The sequence below is a fragment of the Lucilia cuprina genome, chromosome 6, assembly GCF_022045245.1.
Source record: "Lucilia cuprina isolate Lc7/37 chromosome 6, ASM2204524v1, whole genome shotgun sequence".
NCBI classification, from domain to species: Eukaryota; Metazoa; Arthropoda; class Insecta; order Diptera; family Calliphoridae; genus Lucilia; species Lucilia cuprina.
The window spans coordinates 45,173,133-45,192,575 of NC_060954.1; the positions used below are offsets into that span (position 1 = coordinate 45,173,133).

A 19,443-nucleotide genomic window follows, 5' to 3' on the forward strand; every position below is an offset into this window, starting at 1 on the left:
AACTAGAACTGAACTAGAACTGAACTAGAACTGAACTAGAACTGAACTAGAACTGAACTAGAACTGAACAAGAACTGAACAAGAACTGAACTAGAACTGAACTAGAATAGAATATTATGCTTAATTTATAGTTTTTTCGAAAAATAATTAATAAACTTGTTAACTTAAAAACAGCATACCTATTAAAGCCTAAACAATTTCGGAGGAAAACATATAAAATATATATTATCTACTTAATTCCCATTAAATATAGCAAAAGATTTGCTCAAATACAACCAACAGGAAGTAAGTACTGTAGAAATAAAATAAATTGTTGATTGTAGAATCAGATAGACAATTGCATTCAGACTCTCATTCATAAGAACTTTATGCCATATAATTGTTTTGTTGCAAGTATAAAATATAATAAAGAGAAACAGAATAAAACAAAAGAACATCCTTTTAGTCTGTTATAGATGTGTCCTACTTCTAAACTCAACTCAACATCAGCGTTAAGTCTCTTAAGCTTAAGAAAAGAATAAAAGAAAAAACTTTACATTTCACCCCTCTTCATGCGTAAATTGTTTTATAATTCTAATTGTGCTCACTGTGGCATTAAGCTGACAAGTGCCCCAAATTAGCTTTTGTTGTTGATGCTGATATACTACATTCCCTTAATACAACATAGCTTATGATTGTTGCGGTGGTCAAAATGCCTTACACACATCTTATAGAAAACATAACCATTTCCTTTAAAAAATGGTTGGGGAAAAGTGTAAAGGGGAAATAAGTACTTACCACCGCCATTTTTGTAGCATAAATAAGGAAATCGCCATACGTTTGCTAAATCTACAGCGAATCCTATAACGGATAGCAGGAAATCGACTTTGCCGCTCCATGTTTCACGTTCATCGGGATTTTCGCTGATATCGCGTGGTGTTGGTGTCTTGGCTATTTGTCTATTAGTCGGTGACATCGCCAAGGCGATGTCGTCTTCTTCGGCCTCTAAATCTGAAAATAATAAAAAAAATATATATTTTAAATGAAATTTATAAAGTTAAGATTTCTTAATCTACTATATAAGATTCATATTGATTTTTTTAACATATAATTATTATTAAGTTTTACATATGTGTGTATATACAAACATATTTTGTTATTATTTTTTTTTTTTCTTTACTGCTTAAGCATTAGCAATTATGTCAGATTTATGTCAGATTTTATATTTCGTTAGACGATTTAATTTTTAAATTATTTTTTATTTAACTTAAATTAAGTGCGTAAATCTTTTTCTAGCACAATTAAACATTCAACACATAAAAACAATACACACTTACTTTATACACACATATATACGAATATTTACAAAAAAAAAAAAAAAACACTTTAAAAACCCATACAATTCTTAATTGTTTAATTACACAAAAAAGTACGTCATGCTCTTTAGAAATTTAGTCAAAGTGTTAAAAAATATGCTGAATGAAAAGCAAGTAAGCGGCATGTACCGAATCTTATGTGCCCTTTATACTATGTAGGCTGTTGACTAGCCTACACACCACTCTACAGAGCAGTCTACAGACTAACCTACAGAGCAGTCTACAGACTAGCCTATATAAAAGTCTACAGACTAGCCTATAGTCTACAGTCTAGCCCAAAAACTAGACTATAGACTAGTATATTGACTAGCCTATATACTAGTCTATTGGCAAGCCAACAAACTAGCTGACAGAATAGCATATAGTACATTACTAGTCTACAGACTAGAATACTGACAAGTCTACTGACTAGCCAACAGACTAGCCTATAGACAAGTCTAATGACTAGCCAACAGACTAGCCTATAGACCAGTCTACAGTCTAGCCTAAAGACTAGTATATTGACTAGCTTAAATACTAGTCTATTGACAAGCCAAAAAACTAGCATACAGTACATTGACAAGTATACAGACTAACCTACATAACAGTCTACACACTAGCTAACAGTCTAAACTAAATAGCAGTCTACAGACTTGCCTATAGACTGACCTACAGACCAGTCAACAGTCTAGCCTACATACTAGTCTACTAACTTGCTTACAGACCAGTTTACAGACTAACCTACAAAATAGTTCACAGACTAGCCTAAAGACTAACCTAAACAGCAGTCTACAGATTAGCCTAGAGACTAACCTACCGACTTGAATATTGACTTGCATACATCTACAGACTAGCCTACTGGCTAGCGTACAGACTAGCCTACTAACTAGCCTATAGACCAGTCTACTGACTAGCCTACAGACTGACCTACAGACCAGTCTACAGTCTAGCCTACAGACTAGTATATTGACTAGCTTACTTACTAGTCTATTGTAATAAAAAGTAGCATACTGTACAGTGACATGTATACAGACAAGCCTACAGACCAGTATAAACACTAGCTAACAGAATAACCTTCATACCAGTCTACAAACTAGCCTACAGACCACTCTACAGAGTGTCTGTAGGATACTCTATTATATTCTCTAGTCTATTTACTAGCGTACATACTAGTCTATCGACAATGCTACATATTAGACAAGTATACAAACATGCCTACAGACTAAAATACAGTCTACAAACCAACCTATACACCGGTCTACAGACTAGTCTACAGACAAGTCTTTAGACCTTTAGAACCTACAGATCAGTCTTCAGACTGGCCTACAGACTAACCTACAGACCAGTCTACAGACCAGCCAACAGACTAATCCATTTACTAGCCTACATACTAGTCTATTGACTAGCCAACAGATTAGTATATTAACTAGCATACTGCCTACATTCTCTAGACTAGTCTATGGACTACAGTTGAGGAAGTAGTCTAAGGACTACTGCGATGACTAGTATATGGTTTAATCAATGGGTTAGTATATTGAATAGCATGTGGCCCAGAACATTAAATGGTTTAAAGACTCGTACATATACTACACTTTAGTGTAAGGATTGTTAATTTAAGTAGTGAATAGTGAAACTTCCAGCCCTGTTAAATATATTTTTTAAGTTTTGATCATACATCTATATTACTTTCTATATATAGTTACACATACTTTTTAAAAAAAAATTTAAACAAACAAATCAAAATAAACAAGTATTAGGAAAACATATAAATTGTTTTAGTGAAAATTTGAAAACAAAAGTTAAAAAAAATGTTTCTGCAATAGAAAATAAAACGCTAAACAATAGAACCTTTATCAATTGTGAAAAAAAGCATAAAAAAAGGTTTAAACCATTACTGTCAAAGCCATTGACCATTGCTTTGAAAACAACGTCATCGTCATAATACATGAACATAAATGTAAACAATGTCAGAAAACATGTTTACAAATTCGGACATATATTTAGATTTATTTACATTCATATGTATGTATTTATGTGACACGTGTGTATGTTTTCATAAACATATTGAAAAGTACTTAAACATGTTAGAAACTCCTATTCAAATGTTATAAACAGCTTTTTTCTTCCCACCTTTTTCTTTACATAACGAACGATAAAATGTTATTTATACCTTTATTTATAACAAAACTGTATAAACTGTTTGTGTGGGGTCAGATTTATATTAAATATTTTGATATTAGATGAAAAATCATATTTTCATTTAGCAAGCTTAAAAAAAACGTGAATAAAGTCGAATTAGTTTGGTAAGGGAACGAAAAAATTGAATTTTAGATTAAAAGTTAAACTTATTAACTTTTTTTATTTATTGACTATGAAGTAGTCTCTGAAATAGTCTATAATATAAAGTCGTCTATTGACTAGTCTATTTACTAAGCTATGTCTAGTTTATTAACAAGTCTATTTATGTTATCTAGTACATTTACTAGTCTATCGACTAGAGCATGTAGTCATCTCCTGTTAACGAAGGGCGGGTTCTTTACAACGCATAACTTGCTGTTATTTTAAATTCGGAAGAAATTTAGGTGGGCTTTAAACGACGATTGTGTTTTTCAGTTTTAGATTAAGGAGCAGTTAGTTTGTAAGTATTGCCAACTTTTTAGTAAAAAACATAAACAATAAACAGCTGTTTTTTACAAATATTACTTTTGTAAATTAAGAAAATTTAAGAGAACAATAATAACATTGATTTATCAGAAAACCTCGATCTAAAGACTAGTTCCAGGAATTGTTTACTGACTTGTGATTATTTTATTGACTAGTACTACACCATTTTAAGTTTAAATTGAGAAAATGCAAACTCATATTGAGAATTTCAATTTAAAATTTAGAAAATCCAAATTAAAGTTCAGAAATTTAAATTAATATTGAGAAAGTCCCATTTGAAATTGAGAAAACTAAACTAATATTGAGAAATAATAAAATTAAATTAAGAAATGCAAAGTCATATCGAGAAAAAAAACAAATGGAAATTCAGAATCCCAACATTATATTAAGAAATTACCAAGTAAAATTGAGAAATTAATAAATAAAAATTAGAAATTTAAAATTTGTATGAAAATATTTTTCTTATAAAATGTTTAAATAGGATATGGATTTAAAATTTTATAAATTTCAATACAAAATTAGGTTTTCTTAATATCATTTTGTATTTAGTCGATTTCAATTTGTACTATCTCAATATTAATTTCGACTTCCCAATATTGGTTTTTTCTCAATATTAAGTTGAAAATTCAAATTTCAATTTGTTTTTTCTTCATATCAATTATGATTCCTAAATTTAATTTGGTATGTCTCAATATTAAAATGGATTTCTGAAATTCATTTTGTTGTTTCACAATATAAGTTTGGATTTTCTCAATTTAAATGGTGTAGTCTATTGATTTGTGTATGGACTAAACTATTGACTTGTCTTTAGACTAGTCTGTTGATTAGTCTATGGGCAAGTCTATTGACTATTATATGAACTAATCTATTGACTAATCAATGGTGTTTTAATAATTATATTGATTAGTCTATTAACAAGTCTAATGACTAGCGTATGGAACAGTGCTCTGACTAGTCCAGTGACTATGCTATGGACTAGTCATTTGACCATTCTATTGACTAGGCTATAAAGTTTTTTATTGATTATTTTATGGTGAATTGATTAGCTTATGGACAAGTCTACGGATTATTATTGTTTTGAGTAGTTAATGAATCAGTCTATTCACTAGTCTATAAACTGCACTAGAATATGTCATAAAACGTCTTTTTCATAAATAATCAATAATTTTTCTTATAATGAAAAAAAAAACTTATTTTATGTCAATTAATCATATTCTCTGTTAACACCAAACTTTAATTAGCTATAAATGTGGTTAAATGTTTTAATAATAAAATAATACAAATTAATATATGTAAATGCATTTATTGATTTAAACTGCTTATGCTACCACAACCGATTATTGCTAATTTCCAATCTATCTTATATATAGCGACGGATTCACAGCCCAAACGTCTGTGCGATGATCATAGGGACCCAGCAAAAATAAAACGAAGTGATTTTCTTTACCTTCCGTGGAAGTGATGTTTAATAACTTCCGAAGAAGCGAAAATAATACTATTTTTGCAAACTTTTATTCAAACAATTTTATGAACTTAAAATAATATTTTGTGTTTGTGTTAAAATTATTAATAATAAATGTATTATTTTAGAATTTAAATGAAATATGTTGTCATCAAATTAAATTATAATAAATTGCATAATCTTGAGAAGTTAGTTAGTTTAAAAGAAGGATGTATACACATCAAATCCGAAGAAATACACCTAGGCCTCAATCGGGCCTGTTGTGCGCTCCTCAACCAGTGCCACGGGTGGGAATCGAACCCGCCACCTCCGGTCTACCAGACTAGAACACTAACCACTAACCTACCGGATGCCACACATCTTGAGAAAGTCTTTAGAAGTAGTGAGTTTGGAATCAAATAAAAAAGACATCCCTCCTACGACAAGCCTGTGTTAAAATCATCACTTCTTCAGATCTTTTTCAGCACTTCCTTGCAGTAAATTCTACTTCTTTTGAAGTTTTTTTTTTTTTTTTTGGGGGGGGGAAGGGATTTTTAGATATTTGTGTATTTGGGAGTATTAGGGGAAAAACGGCTAAAAACTGGCTTTATTAATTATCTTACACAATATTAGTAATACAAGAAAAATTTTAATTGCATCTGCTTGTTCTCTTTAAAAAAGGTGTCTGGAACACTTTTGAAACTCGAACTTTTAAGGGGTGAAAATGTGTATCAAACGTACCGTTTTGGAACCTTTATAACTTCATTTCTTATAATCATAATAAAATGTTTGTAAATATTTTGGACACATCTTTCAAAATTATGAAACACCTGATTTGTACTTTTTCACCTCTTTCAATTGTTTTTGGGGTGTAAAAGGGAGAGAACTGTATATTTGGTACTTTTTTTTAGCACATTGAGAAAACTTTTTCGATTTATTGACGTATTCTTATTAGATATATACCTCTTATACGAGCTAACTCTGTAATATTTATTTTAACAAAATATTTGTTATTTCTTTCGAAAAAAAAGTATTAAATATGTTGTCATCAAATTAAATTATAATAAATTGCATAATTTAATAACTAAATAAATAATTTTTTAATTGTTATGTATTTCACATTCAAATAACTTCCAAGAAAAGTACGTAAAAATTACATCTTGAGAAGTTAGTTAGTTAGTTAGTTTGAATAAGGATGTATACACATCAAATCCGAAGAAATACACCTAGGCCTCAATCGGGCCTGTTGTGCGCTCCTCAACCAGTGCCACGGGTGGGAATCGAACCCGCCACCTCCGGTCTACCAGACTAGAACACTAACCACTAACCTACCGGATTTTTTCGATTTATTGACGTATTCTTATTAGATATATACCTCTTATACGAGCTAACTCTGTAATATTTATTTTAACAAAATATTTGTTATTTCTTTCGAAAAAAAAGTATTAAAAAGGGGTAAAAATGGAAAAACGGAAATAATTATATTCCATTTTATTAGAACCTTTTACAAAATTTATTTCTCTATTTCATCATTCCAATGTGTTAATGAATAATAATCTATATGGCATACAGAATGATCCCAACAAAAAATGATCCCACTACCAAAGAAGCGAAAAAGAAGTAGAATTTACTCCATGGAAATAATACTGATTTAAACCAGTATTATGTTATTATTACTATTTTCTGATTATACCTATTTATATAATTGAATCATTCAATAATGTCACTTCTTATTCGTTCTATAATGGTGTTAAAATATTTACGTTTTATTTTACTAGTTTGTTAATAGCATTAATGATTATTTGTAATTTATACATTTCAATATATAGAACCGGTTACACAAACTTTTAAAGAACTGTTTTTTTTTTAAATCTTAATAAAATAAATATAAATATGTGTAATATATGTATATTATATAAACCGATTAACATTTATATATTTCTTTATGCATAAACATTTTTTTGGGTACATTCATATTGTACATTGCATAGCAGTAATTATAAAAAAAAACTTTTCTTAAACAAAATATGACCTTCGCAAAATGTCTAGTTTTTGAAAATTTCTGCAAACACCTTTTTTTGGCAAAAATCTTAATAATGTTAATTGATTAATTGTACAGTCTAGTCAATTACTGAGTTGTTTCTTTTTTTCGATTTAAAAATTAGGCTAAATAATTAAGGAAATATTTAAGATTAAACGGTTACTTTCAAAGTAATTAACTATTTGGTTTGACAGTTTTTTGTTGGTTTTTGCTTATTTTTGCATATTGGGGGCACTATATTCAAAATGTACTAACTCAAAATAGTTGACTTTTTAGAAGAGCAAACTAGTAAAAACTTTTTCAAATTTTGGCAATGAGTATTGTAGGTAATGTAGTTATTTCATAGCATACTCGATAATGAGTGATCGTAAGCAATAACATTAATTAATAATTTTGTCAATAGAGTGTTTCAAATAAGGAATTACTTAATTTAAATTTGTTTTTCCAAATAGAAACATAAAATAACATCCTAACGAAAATAAAATGAAGTACTCCTTAAAGAATAAGATTTGTGTGTTTTTTTTACCTTCTGTGGAAGTAATGTTTATTGACTTCCAAAGAAGCGAAGAAGAATTGAAGGTATATTTTTGTACTGATTTTTTTTTTAATTAAACCATTTCTATTTTGAAGTTAATTGATAAATGCGTGTAATTTATTTATTTGTAATAATATTATTTTAGTCAAATTAGTTGTATTCTATAATACTACACTTACTTCCTGAGAATGACTTCAGATGGAGTAAATTTTGAATTTGACAGGTTTATTTCAGTACTTTTATGGAGTAAATTCCACTACTTTTTCGCTTCTTTGAAAGTACTTTTTTTGGCTAGGATGTTAATGGTACATTAAGTGAGATAATAGACTAGTAAAGATAAAAAATAACTTTCAAGTCAGTTTTAAATTCAGAAATGTCGGGTAAGCACATTTGTAAGCAGTTATTTTGTTGTTTTCATCGAATCAATATAAGTAGTTATTCAACCATACATTTTGCACCAATATTTTATTAAAAACAACAAGTCCACAGACCATATTGCGGATCATGTAATCCCTTGATTTCAACAAGGGAGTAGTTTTGGAGTAGATTGGGCAAAATTGGTCTACTACATTCCAAAAGAATAACATTTATCACTACTTCAAAATTAGTCATTAGTGATTATTTTTACCTTCTGTGAAAGTAATGTTTAATGACTTCCGAAGAACCGAAAATAATTCTTTTTTTTTCTATGCTGAACATTTTTGTTCTTACTTTTTTGTGAAATAAAACATTTTATTTTGGGCTTATGTTTTTTTAATGTTAATATTATTTAAGTCAAATTAGTTGTATTGTATAATACAATTTCACTTTAAAACAACTTTCAAAAAAGAACATAAAAAGTACTTCCTGAGAATAACTTCAGAAGTAGAGAATTTGGAATTAAATAAAAAGTACATCCCTATTATGACAAGCCTTTGTTAAAATCATCACTTCTTGTTCAATTTTATAAACCAAATATTTTTTGCAAATAAAAACCTAGTTTAAAGTATGAAAAAAGATGTAAAAGTAAAGTCATTACAAATAACATATTTGAAGTACATCAAGGTTGGGTGAAAAACCAGTGAAATTTTCATAAAAGTGTCATGAAATGAGTTTTATTTTTGACATTCAAATATAGTATTTTTACTGCTTCTAAAACTAAGATAAGATGTAGTTCAGAGTTGCCAAAAATGAACAACATCCCTCCGATTGAAAAATTCATAGGTTTTTCACCCGAATTTGAAGCACTTCGGGTTACTAGTTCTGATGAAAATACTACACCTTCCATACTTTTTTTATAATACTATAATTTCACTTACTAATTACTTCGAAAAAATGAACATAAAAATTACTTCCTAAGAATGACTTCAGTTGTAGTGAATTTCGAATCAAATAAAAAGGATCTTCCTTTTATGACAAGCCTGTGTTTATATCATAACTTCTTTAGGTCTATTTCAGTACTTCCATGGAAGTTTTTACATCTTTTTCGCTTCTTTGGAAGTTCTTTTTTAGTGATGACATTAATGTACATAAATTGCTTAAAAATTTAAGTAGAACAATGAATTGATATTACGATTAAGTTTTTTACCAAAATTTCTAACGAATTTTTAAAGAATCGCTACAGAATTGACAATTTTTGCTTTATTAAATCATTTAAAAATCAAGAGAAATTCAGAAGAAATTAGTTATGTTCTAAAGTTTGGTTCATTATTGCCTCTATTTAAATTTGAAAAATATTTTGCACTTTAATTGTTGTAAAATATGTATTTAAAATTTGGTTAAAGATGTTGAAATTTTAACAACATAATGATTCACAGATTAAAAAAAAATTACTTTTTAATATTTATTAATTTCCCAGAAAAATTCTATTAGTTCTACAACTAGTTAAGGAACAAATGTTTATGGCCTGAACTCGTTTTAGTTTGGCGTTGAGACCAATAATTGTCACCTTCGGAACTGGTTCTGAGGAAGTGTTATGGAGTTGACATTCGTTCTTTGGAACGCTTCTGGAACTAGTTCTTTAATCAATGATTTTTGTTTGAATTTGTCAACCTCGGAACTAGTTCTAGGGAAGCTTTAGAGAACGTATAAATATTTCTTTTTTAGCGTTTTTGTTTCAAATTATTAAGGTTAGGAGTAATTTTAAGAAACTGTTGAGAAATTTTTACTATTTTACCAATATTATTTACAAAACTTACATACATATACAATTTAATATAATTCTTTTGCACTTCTAATCTTTTAAAATATATTCTTAATGGATATACGTTACAAGCAGCTAAGTTTCCCTTCTCTCGGTACCATTCAATTAGGAAGCTTTTTAATATCTTGTAGTTCAGTGGAATGCAAAAATATACATTTGAACGCGTTTTCTATTTCGATAAAAATAAGTTTAAAAAATTTTTAATTTTTTGACATTTTTTTTTTCCAATTGATTCCAAGAAGTTGTTTCGGAACTAGTATGCGTTCCATTGAACTAATGTAGTAGCAATGTATAACTAGTTTCAAAGAACTAGTTCCTTAAAAACTTTTCAGAAGTATTTAAGAACCACAACAATATTCTAAAGAATGGGTTCCAGAAGTAATGGCGATAATACTAATTAAGAATCTGAAGTGGTTCTTTTTTCACTCGTTCTAGAACTAGTAGTTTTTAGAACAAGTTCTATAATTTTTTCTGGGTTATTATTATTTTTTGTATTTATTTAAATTTTTTTTTTAAAGTTTGTCAACCTTTCTTTAAAATATTTTTTTGTAAATTTTTAATTTATTTTTACCTGGCTCGGTTTTAACACTAGTATAAACATTTTTATTTGACATTTTCACTGTTTAGTTTTCTATTACTTTTTGAATAATAATTATGCATATATTATGTTGATTTCAATTTATTAAAAATATTTAAAACTTGTGTTTTTTATCCGCTTGTTTTTTTAACGCTATTTAAACATCTTGTTCGTTCTTCTCACCGTAATCAACTGATTTAACAATCTAACAGTGTGGATACAACAAACGCAACATCACTGTTAAATCCAATCCAGATACACTGGACAACACAGATACTTAATGCTTACAACATACATACATATGTATATGTACATCGAGTAGTTAGCTTAGCTTTTGTTGTTGTTAATGCTTTTTTATAATTTTTCCATTGGTTGTTGTTTTTTTTTTTTATTTTATCTGAAGCATCATACTTTGTTTAATGAATGTATTTAATAATAGAAGTAGTAAGTACTTCGTCATACATAATAAACTAAAGCTGCATATTATAGCATATTTACAATATTTACAACAAAAGTCAAAAACAAGTAATATTTCTATATTCGACTGTACCGAATCTTATATACCCTTCACCAAGTATATTTAAAAAAAAAAAAAAACAGTTTTTATTTATTTTGTATCTCTGCACACATGTCATACATAACATACATACAAATAAAATTTAAACTGTAGCAGAAAGAAATATTAACCGTTGTACTGTAATACCACCGTCAAACTGTATTACCACCCTCAAACAAATATCAGCTGTATTACCAACATATTACTGCTTTATCTCCTTGTTCTTGTTATACCCAATTACCTTTGCATGCAAACATACAAAAAAAATACACAGCTGAATAAAACCAAATACATCTCCTCATGCACATGTACATCTTTATCCAATTCACAGTGTTGTTGTTGCTTTTTTAACAAAGCATGAAAAAATGTGGCTTTTTTGATGAAATTTTCAGAGTTTGTCTCGGATTTTTGCTCATATCTCCGTTATTTATAGACCGATTTTGCTGATTTTAAATAGCGATCTTCTCGAAAGCATGTCTAACTGAATTATTGAAGATTCGGATCTCGCCGATATCTGGGGACCTCTAAAAACTGATTTCAACAGACAGACGGACAGACAGACAGACGGACAGACGGACAGACAGACAGACAGACGGACATGGCTTAATCGACTCCGCTATCTATAAGGATCCAGTATATATATACTTTATAGGGTCGGAAAATTATATTATAGAAATTACAAACGGAATGACAAACTTATATATACCCTTCTCACGTAGGTGAAGGGTATAAATACAATTTGTTTAAAGAAATTTGTTTTAAATTATCTCCAACATATAAAGGACCTTTTCTTAAAATTATTGTCTAGTTATAAGGAAAAAAAATTAAATTTTAATAAGTGCCAAAATGAAAAAATAATAAAACTCTATAAATATCGACAATTTGATTACATTACAAAAAAAAATCTTTTGAACTTTGTTAATTTAATAATGAAAATGCTGTTAAAACATTTAGTATAGAAAATAAGGCAATAATTAAAAAATAACGAAATTGTGTTTTGGCACTTACAGACAGATACAGACTTACATACATCTGTACATAGTTACATGTACTTTTACATGTTTAAAAAATAATATTTTTACAGAATGAAGCTAAAGTATTGCAAAATTTTAAAATCTATTTTAAACGCAAGCTTTATAAAGTAGATCAATTTATTTACCACAACAGAGTCTCAATTTCAAATGATTTTGTTTTCAAGGTTAGAAAATGAAAGGTATATACCTATTACTAATCATCTTTATTACTAACATATAGATAGATTTTTTAAAATATATTTATATCCCCCTTACTTTCGTGAGAAGAGTGTATACATAAGTTTGTCATTCCGTTTGTAATTTCTATATAATATAATTTCCCACCCCATAAAGTATATATATATATATTCTGGATCCTTATAGGTAGCGGAGTTGATTAAGCTATGTCCGTCTGTCTGTCTGTCTGTCTTTCTGTCCGTCTGTGTGTTTGTTAAACTCAGTTTTTAGAGGACCCCAGATATCGGCAAGATCCGAATCTTCAATAATTCTGTTAGACATACTTTCGAGAAGATCGCTATTTAAAATCAGTAAAATCGGTCCATAAATACCGGAGATATGAGCAAAAATTCGAGACAACCTCTAAAAATTTCATCAAAAATTGAGATTTTTTATTTATGCTCAAACAGAAATTGCAAAAAAACAAAAACAAAATACATAATCATACGGTAAATTTTGTTATTGTACTCTTGTTAATAAAAACAAGGCAGAGCGAGAGCTGCAAAGTAAGAGTAGCAGAGCGAGAGCAGCAAAGTAAGAGTAGCAGAGCGAAAGCAGCACTAGTGTGTTGTTATTGGCTAGAAACACGAAATCATGTATGTGGAACTTGGCTTAAGTTCGAAAACATAAAAGTGAATTTTTGGTACTTTTTTTGTTTTTAAATATTGAACCTAGAAATATAAAATTAAGTATGTAGAGTCTGAATAAGGTGAGAACCCATAAAAGGGAATTTTTTGATATTTTTTTTCGTTTTTCAAAGAATACTTTTTGAACCCGGATTAGACGAGAACAAATCAATAGGGATTGTTTGGTACTTTTTCGTTCTGCAAAAGGTACTTTTTTGAATTTTCTATCATATTGAACCTAGAAACATGAAATTAATTAAGAACCGGAAAAAGTGAACTTTTGATAGTTTTTTGTTTTTAAAAAGTTCCATTTTGAATTTTCTATAATATTGAACCTAGAAATATGAAATTGGGTATGTAGAGTCTGAATTAGGTGGGAACCCATAAAAGGGAACTCTTTTAAATTTTCTATAATATTGAATCTAGATTCTAGAAACATGAATTTAAGCATGTTGAGCCCGAAGAAAGTGAGGACTTAAAGAGGACTTTTTGGTACTGATTGTTTTTTTTTTAACACACCATGGTGAAGGGTATATAAAATTTGGCATAGCCGAATATAGAACTCTTACTTTTTTAATAAATTTTCAAATATTAAGAAAAATTGTATTAATCCTACAACTAGTTGTAGAACACATGATTTTAACCTAAACTAGATTTAAGTTTGACGTTGAGACCAATGATTTTTCTTCGAAATTGTCAGCTTCGAAACTGGTTCTGAGGAAGAGTTATAAAGTCAAAACTCATTACTTGGAACGCTTCTGGAACTAGATCTTTAATCAATGATTTTTGTTTGAATTTGTTAACCACGGAACTAGTTCCAGGGAAGCTTTAGAGAACGTATAAACAAATATTTCTTTTTTAGCGTTTTTTGTTTGAAATTATTAAGATTAGGACTAATTTTGAGAAACTGTTGAGGAATTTTTACTATTGTACCAATGTTATTTAAAGCCTTGATACATGGTTGTCAGATCTTACAAAGTTGTCAGTAAAATGTTCAGAAAATATCTAAAAATCGTCTGAACTTACAATTTACACTGTTTTTAGAAATTTTCTGCACATTTTACTGCCAACGTTGTAAGATCTAACAACTGTGTACACATAGCATTACAAAACCTACAATCTTACCTAAAATTGATTATAATTCTTCTGACCTCTTATCTTTTAGAATATTTGTTGTAAGGATATACGTTACAAGCAACTAACTTGTAACGTATTTTAGCTAATGCTAAAATATACATTTGGACGCGTTTTCTATTTCGGTAAAACAAATTTTATAAATTTTTAATTTTTTTAAAATTTTTTTAATTGATTCCAAAAATTTGTTTCGGAATTAGTATACGTTCCATTGAACTAGTGTAGTAGCAATTTATAACTAGTTTTAAAGAACATTTCTTTGAAAACTATTTAGAAATATTTAAGATCCACAACAATATTCTAAGGAACGGGCTCTAGAAGTAATGTTGACACTTCTAGTTCAAAGGCTGTTGTTTAAGAATCTGAAGTGGTTCTGTTTTCACTCGTTCTAGAACCAGTAGTTTTTAGAACAATAGATGAAAAGATTTTGTAAATATTTTTTTTTTATAAATTTTCAAATATTAAGGTATCTAGAAGGATTTTATAAATTCATTGTATACTGATTTATATAAAGTCCATTTTTATATCCTTTACCTTCATAAGAAGTTTTAAAAGTTTTATATATACATCAAATCCAAAGAAATACACCTAGAGCTCTATCGAGCGGTTTTTAACCAGTGCCTGAGGTGGGTATCGAACCCACCCCCTCCGTTGTAAGAGACTATAACAGTAACCACAAGATAAGTTTTTTAATCTATTTTCAGAATACTTGTGCAGAAGAGCTGGGGAAGCTCTGAATACGGCTTTAAGTTAGGCTCAAGCGAGAGGCCTTAATGTTAACCCAGCAAAGATTTTCACAAGAAAGACAAAAATTTCTACGTATAAAGAACTTTGGTTCCTGGGCATGAAGATACCAGTAACAAAGTTACGTACTTAGGTGTAATCCTCGACCGAAAATTAAAATAGAGACACCACATAGAGGAGAGGATCAACAAGGCACATCGGTGCTGGGCAATATGTAGGAGAACTATAGCCATGAAAATGACAAATTGGCTTTATAAAAGTGTAATTAGACCAGCTCTAGCTTATGCTTCAATAATTTGGTGGACTGATTATTGAAGCATACTTCAGCGCACATGCTGCTTGGGTATAAGTGGTGCCATGTGTACTACTTCAACCAAGGATCTGGAAACATATTTAAGATATTAGGCGTCGCTTACACGTCATTAATATATACTGGACACATTGGAGGGTTATTCACAATCATCGGACGTGCCTGATCGTATACCAAACACAGAATATGTCGGAAACTTTAAAAAGGCTGATCCCAGATAGAATGTCTTGGTCAAGCGAAACATTAGAGCAAATATCAGAAGGAATCCGTTGTAACACGGATGAATAGAAATTCGAGGATAAGGTGGGGCTGGGGTCTATAGTGAAGATCCAGAAGAAGAAATATACCACCGTTTACCAAATAATAACACAAATTTCCTGACATCTAACACCGTATTGGATTGTAAGAAAGCTTTAACGGAAAAGTAGTAGAATTTACTCCATGGAAGTGCTGAACAACAACTGTAGAAGTGATGATTTAAACATTGGTTTCACATAAGAGGGATGTTCTTTTTATTTAATTCTATGTTAACTACTTCTGAAATCATTCTCAAAATGTCATTTTTATGTTCCTTTCTTGGAAGTTATTTGGAAGTGAAATTGTTTTTTTTATATAATAAACCTATTTTGACATTAATCATTTTAAGGAAGAGAAATTGTATATAATCTATGTTATTTAGAATCACAACAATGATTGACAGAGGGTGCGGCAACATCACTACCCAGCAAACAAAAAATAACTTCCAAAGAAGCGAAAAAGAAGTAGAATTTACTTCATGGAAGTGCTGACAAAGAGCTAAAGAAGTTATGATTTTACCACAAGCTTTTTATACGGGCTAAGGTCAAATGATGTTTGTGCGTTACAAACATCAGCACAAACCCAATATACTTTTCCATCTAAAGTTGTGTCGGGTATAAAAATTGCAAAAATAATATTATTACTTTTTTGAACATCACTTCCACAAAAGGTAAAAAAAATTATCTAGTGCTACTTTTGAAGTGGTGATAAATGTTGTTCTTTGGGAAGTACTACGTTTTACTTATGCTGAGTAGTTTCAGAAAAGCTTTTCAAAAAAGAGATTATGTTTGCATTTGTTCTAGAACTAATTCACTTGGTAAAAATTCTATAGTTGCTTTGCAATAAAATTACAAATTAATTTAAGTTTTCGAGAGTTCTTTATATCACTATATTGTTTTCACAAATTTAGAGGTTAAAGAAAGTTGACTTTGCTAAAAGAGCTGAATCTATAAATGTGAAGATATCTCAAAGAAGAAATGAGATATTTCATAAATGCGATGTCACAAACATTTTATAAATAACGTTGTCCTGGCGCTGCTATTACTTTTCAAAAAGGACAAAATGGCGGAAACGATATCTTAAATACCAGAAAATCAGACAGCAAACTAGGACTCAGCAAAACTTAATCCTTAAGAAGAGTATATGTCGGTTTTAGGGGTTTTTTATTAACATTTTTAACTTATTTCTTTCATTGTTTAGCGTTCAGATTTTTTTCATTCAGAACATTTCTGCGAATTATCAGCATTTTTGGAAATGGAATCCATTCTTATGAATTTGTATGTTAAAAAGTAGAAATGTCAAAAATATCCTTAAAAATTAGTTAATAATTTCAACAAAAAATTTTATAATTTAAGTTCTGTTAATTTAAAACCCAGGAAAATTTTTAAAACTTGTTCTATAAACTACTAGTTTTAGAACTAGTAAAACAGAACCACTTCAGATTCTTAAACAACAGCCTTGGAACTATTACTGTCGCCATTACTTCTGGAACCCGTTCCTTAGAATATTGTTGTGGTTCTTAAATACTTCTAAATAGTTTTCAAGGAACTAGTTCTTTGAAACAAGTTATACATTGCTACTGCATTAGTTCAATGGAACGCATACTAGAGTTCCGAAACAACTTCTTGGAATTAATTGAAAAAAATGTCAAAAAATTTATAAAATTTGTTTTACCCAAATAGAAAACGCGCTCGAATGTATATTTTTGCATTCCACTGAACTACAAGAAATATTTATTTATACGTTCTCAAAAGCTTCCCTAGAACTAGTTTCGAGGTTGATAAATACATACAAAAATCATTGATTAAAGAACTAGTTCCAGAAGCGTTCCAGAACCTTCCTCAGAACCACTTCCGAAGGTGACAATTTCGAAGAAAAATCATTGGTCTCAACGCCAAATTAGAACGACTTCAGGCTAAAATCATGTGGGTTCTAGAACTAGTTGGGAAGTTATGAGAGAAATAGTTAATTTTTTTATAAAAACTGTCCCCCTTTTTATAATTAAAGAACATTTTGAAAATTTTTTTATGTAAATTTAATTTCTTAAGAAAAAATTTTGCTTATTGCAAAATTTCATACAAACCTATAAGTTACTAAAACAAATTATTTTTAAATAAAAATTTTAATTTTTTAAAAAAAATTACAAATTTTTTACCTTGAAATTTCAAAAATAATTAAATACTATTCCCAAATCATACTCAGTTCGTAGTAACACTTTTATAATTTTCTTTTTTTTTTTTAATTTACTTTAAAATTGCAAAATTTTAAAAACTATATAAAATGCGAATAAATCTCAAAATATTACACATTGAGTATAACAAATTGTAAATGCAGTAGAAACAATTAACTAAACAAAAATTAAAATTCTTTTTTAATTTTTTTTAATCAAACAAACTTTTTACACCAAGTTAAAACTAATATGAATTTTCTTTTTTTTATAAAAACTTTTTTTAATTTTAAAATGTTTTCTATTTAAAAGAAAATGTTTTTAAAACAACGATAACTGTTAAACGAATGTGAATTTTCACAGAAGGACAAGGCTTTTTATACCATTTTTCCGCCACAAAGTGTCATAAGAAGAATGTGCAACATTCAACAAAAAAATAATAAAAAAAGAATAATGTTTAATAGGAAATCAAGTGGCTTGTAACGCATGCGCCATGGCACAAAGAGGAGGTCTGAAGTTTATACAAAGTTGTCTAACAGGTGTTATTGTATGTAGCACAAGAACAATTGTATGTAAAGTACAACAGATTATTTGAAAATCATGTTTATTTGTTTTTGTCACAACAGAAAAAAGCTTTTAAATTATGTTATTTAACATTGGTATGTTTTGAATTTAACAGAAATGATAAATTTCAGCTTTTAATGTTAATCGAATACTGTTGGGTTGTGGCAAAAGTAATAAGATTGTTAAAGAGGAATACAAATTTTTGAATTCAATGGATATTTAGACCCTACACCACTATAGTGGGGAAGGTATTATGTTTGTAACACCTAAAAATATTGGTCATACAGCCACCTTAAAGATCGGCTTTCTGAGTCGATTTAGCTATTTCCGACCGTCTGCCCCCATACTACCGTACACCCCGAATAGGGCCTTAAGTCAACAAGAGGGCCTTAAGTCAACAAAAGTCGGTAGAACTTAGTTTTATGGAACTATAAATGACATTTCCGATTTTGGTAATGATCGGGCCTCATGAAATTAAATAAAATTTGGTAGATATTTTTTATTTATCCTAAGGACAGCTTGAATAAGTTATGCGTAATCTTAAAAAATATTTGCGAAATTTTATGTGGACTAGATGACAATAAAAACAAGTAAGACCCAGAAAAATAAAACGAAGTACTTCGGAAAGAATAACATTTATCACCACTTCAAAAATAGCACTAAGTGGATTTGTGTACCTTCTGTGGAAGTGATGTTTAGTAACTTCCAAAGAAGCAAAAATAATACAATTTTTTTTAAGTTTAAGTTATTTTTTAATATAACCCATGTTATTTTGGAGTTTGTTGATAAATGCGTCTAATTCATTTATTTGTGTTAATATTATTTTAGTCAAAGTTTAATTATGGACCGATCTTTATAAAATTATCGAATTTGAATGATAAACTCGAATTTTTAAGTCAGTAATGAGTATATATGAGTGATAAATTAACTCTATCAACCTTTAAATCCACTATTATGTCTAGGCATTAGCCCATAAACTAAACACCAAGTAAAAACTCTAGAGATTTTTGTGATATAAATA

The 19,443-nt window shown here is 29.1% G+C and overlaps 1 protein-coding gene across 2 annotated transcripts; it reads right to left on the reverse strand.

The window, feature by feature from the left end:
• Positions 1-546: 546 nt before the first annotated feature.
• Positions 547-18,185, reverse strand: LOC124421019 (sodium-dependent dopamine transporter-like). 2 transcript variants are annotated; one of them, XR_006941481.1, is made up of 2 exons: positions 17,847-18,185; positions 547-990 (listed from the first exon to the last, which is right to left on the reverse strand). XR_006941481.1 is itself a non-coding variant. In XM_046955701.1 (2 exons), exons 1-2 carry the CDS (start codon positions 10,809-10,811, stop codon positions 644-646), a joined length of 390 nt encoding a protein of 129 aa, XP_046811657.1. In that variant the 5' UTR covers positions 10,812-11,323; the 3' UTR covers positions 568-643. The 2 variants fall into 2 exon arrangements, 1 of the variants encoding a protein (XP_046811657.1); XM_046955701.1 differs by lacking the exon at positions 17,847-18,185 and adding an exon at positions 10,769-11,323 and having other exon boundaries at positions 568-990.
• Between the last annotated feature and the right edge of the window lie 1,258 nt (positions 18,186-19,443).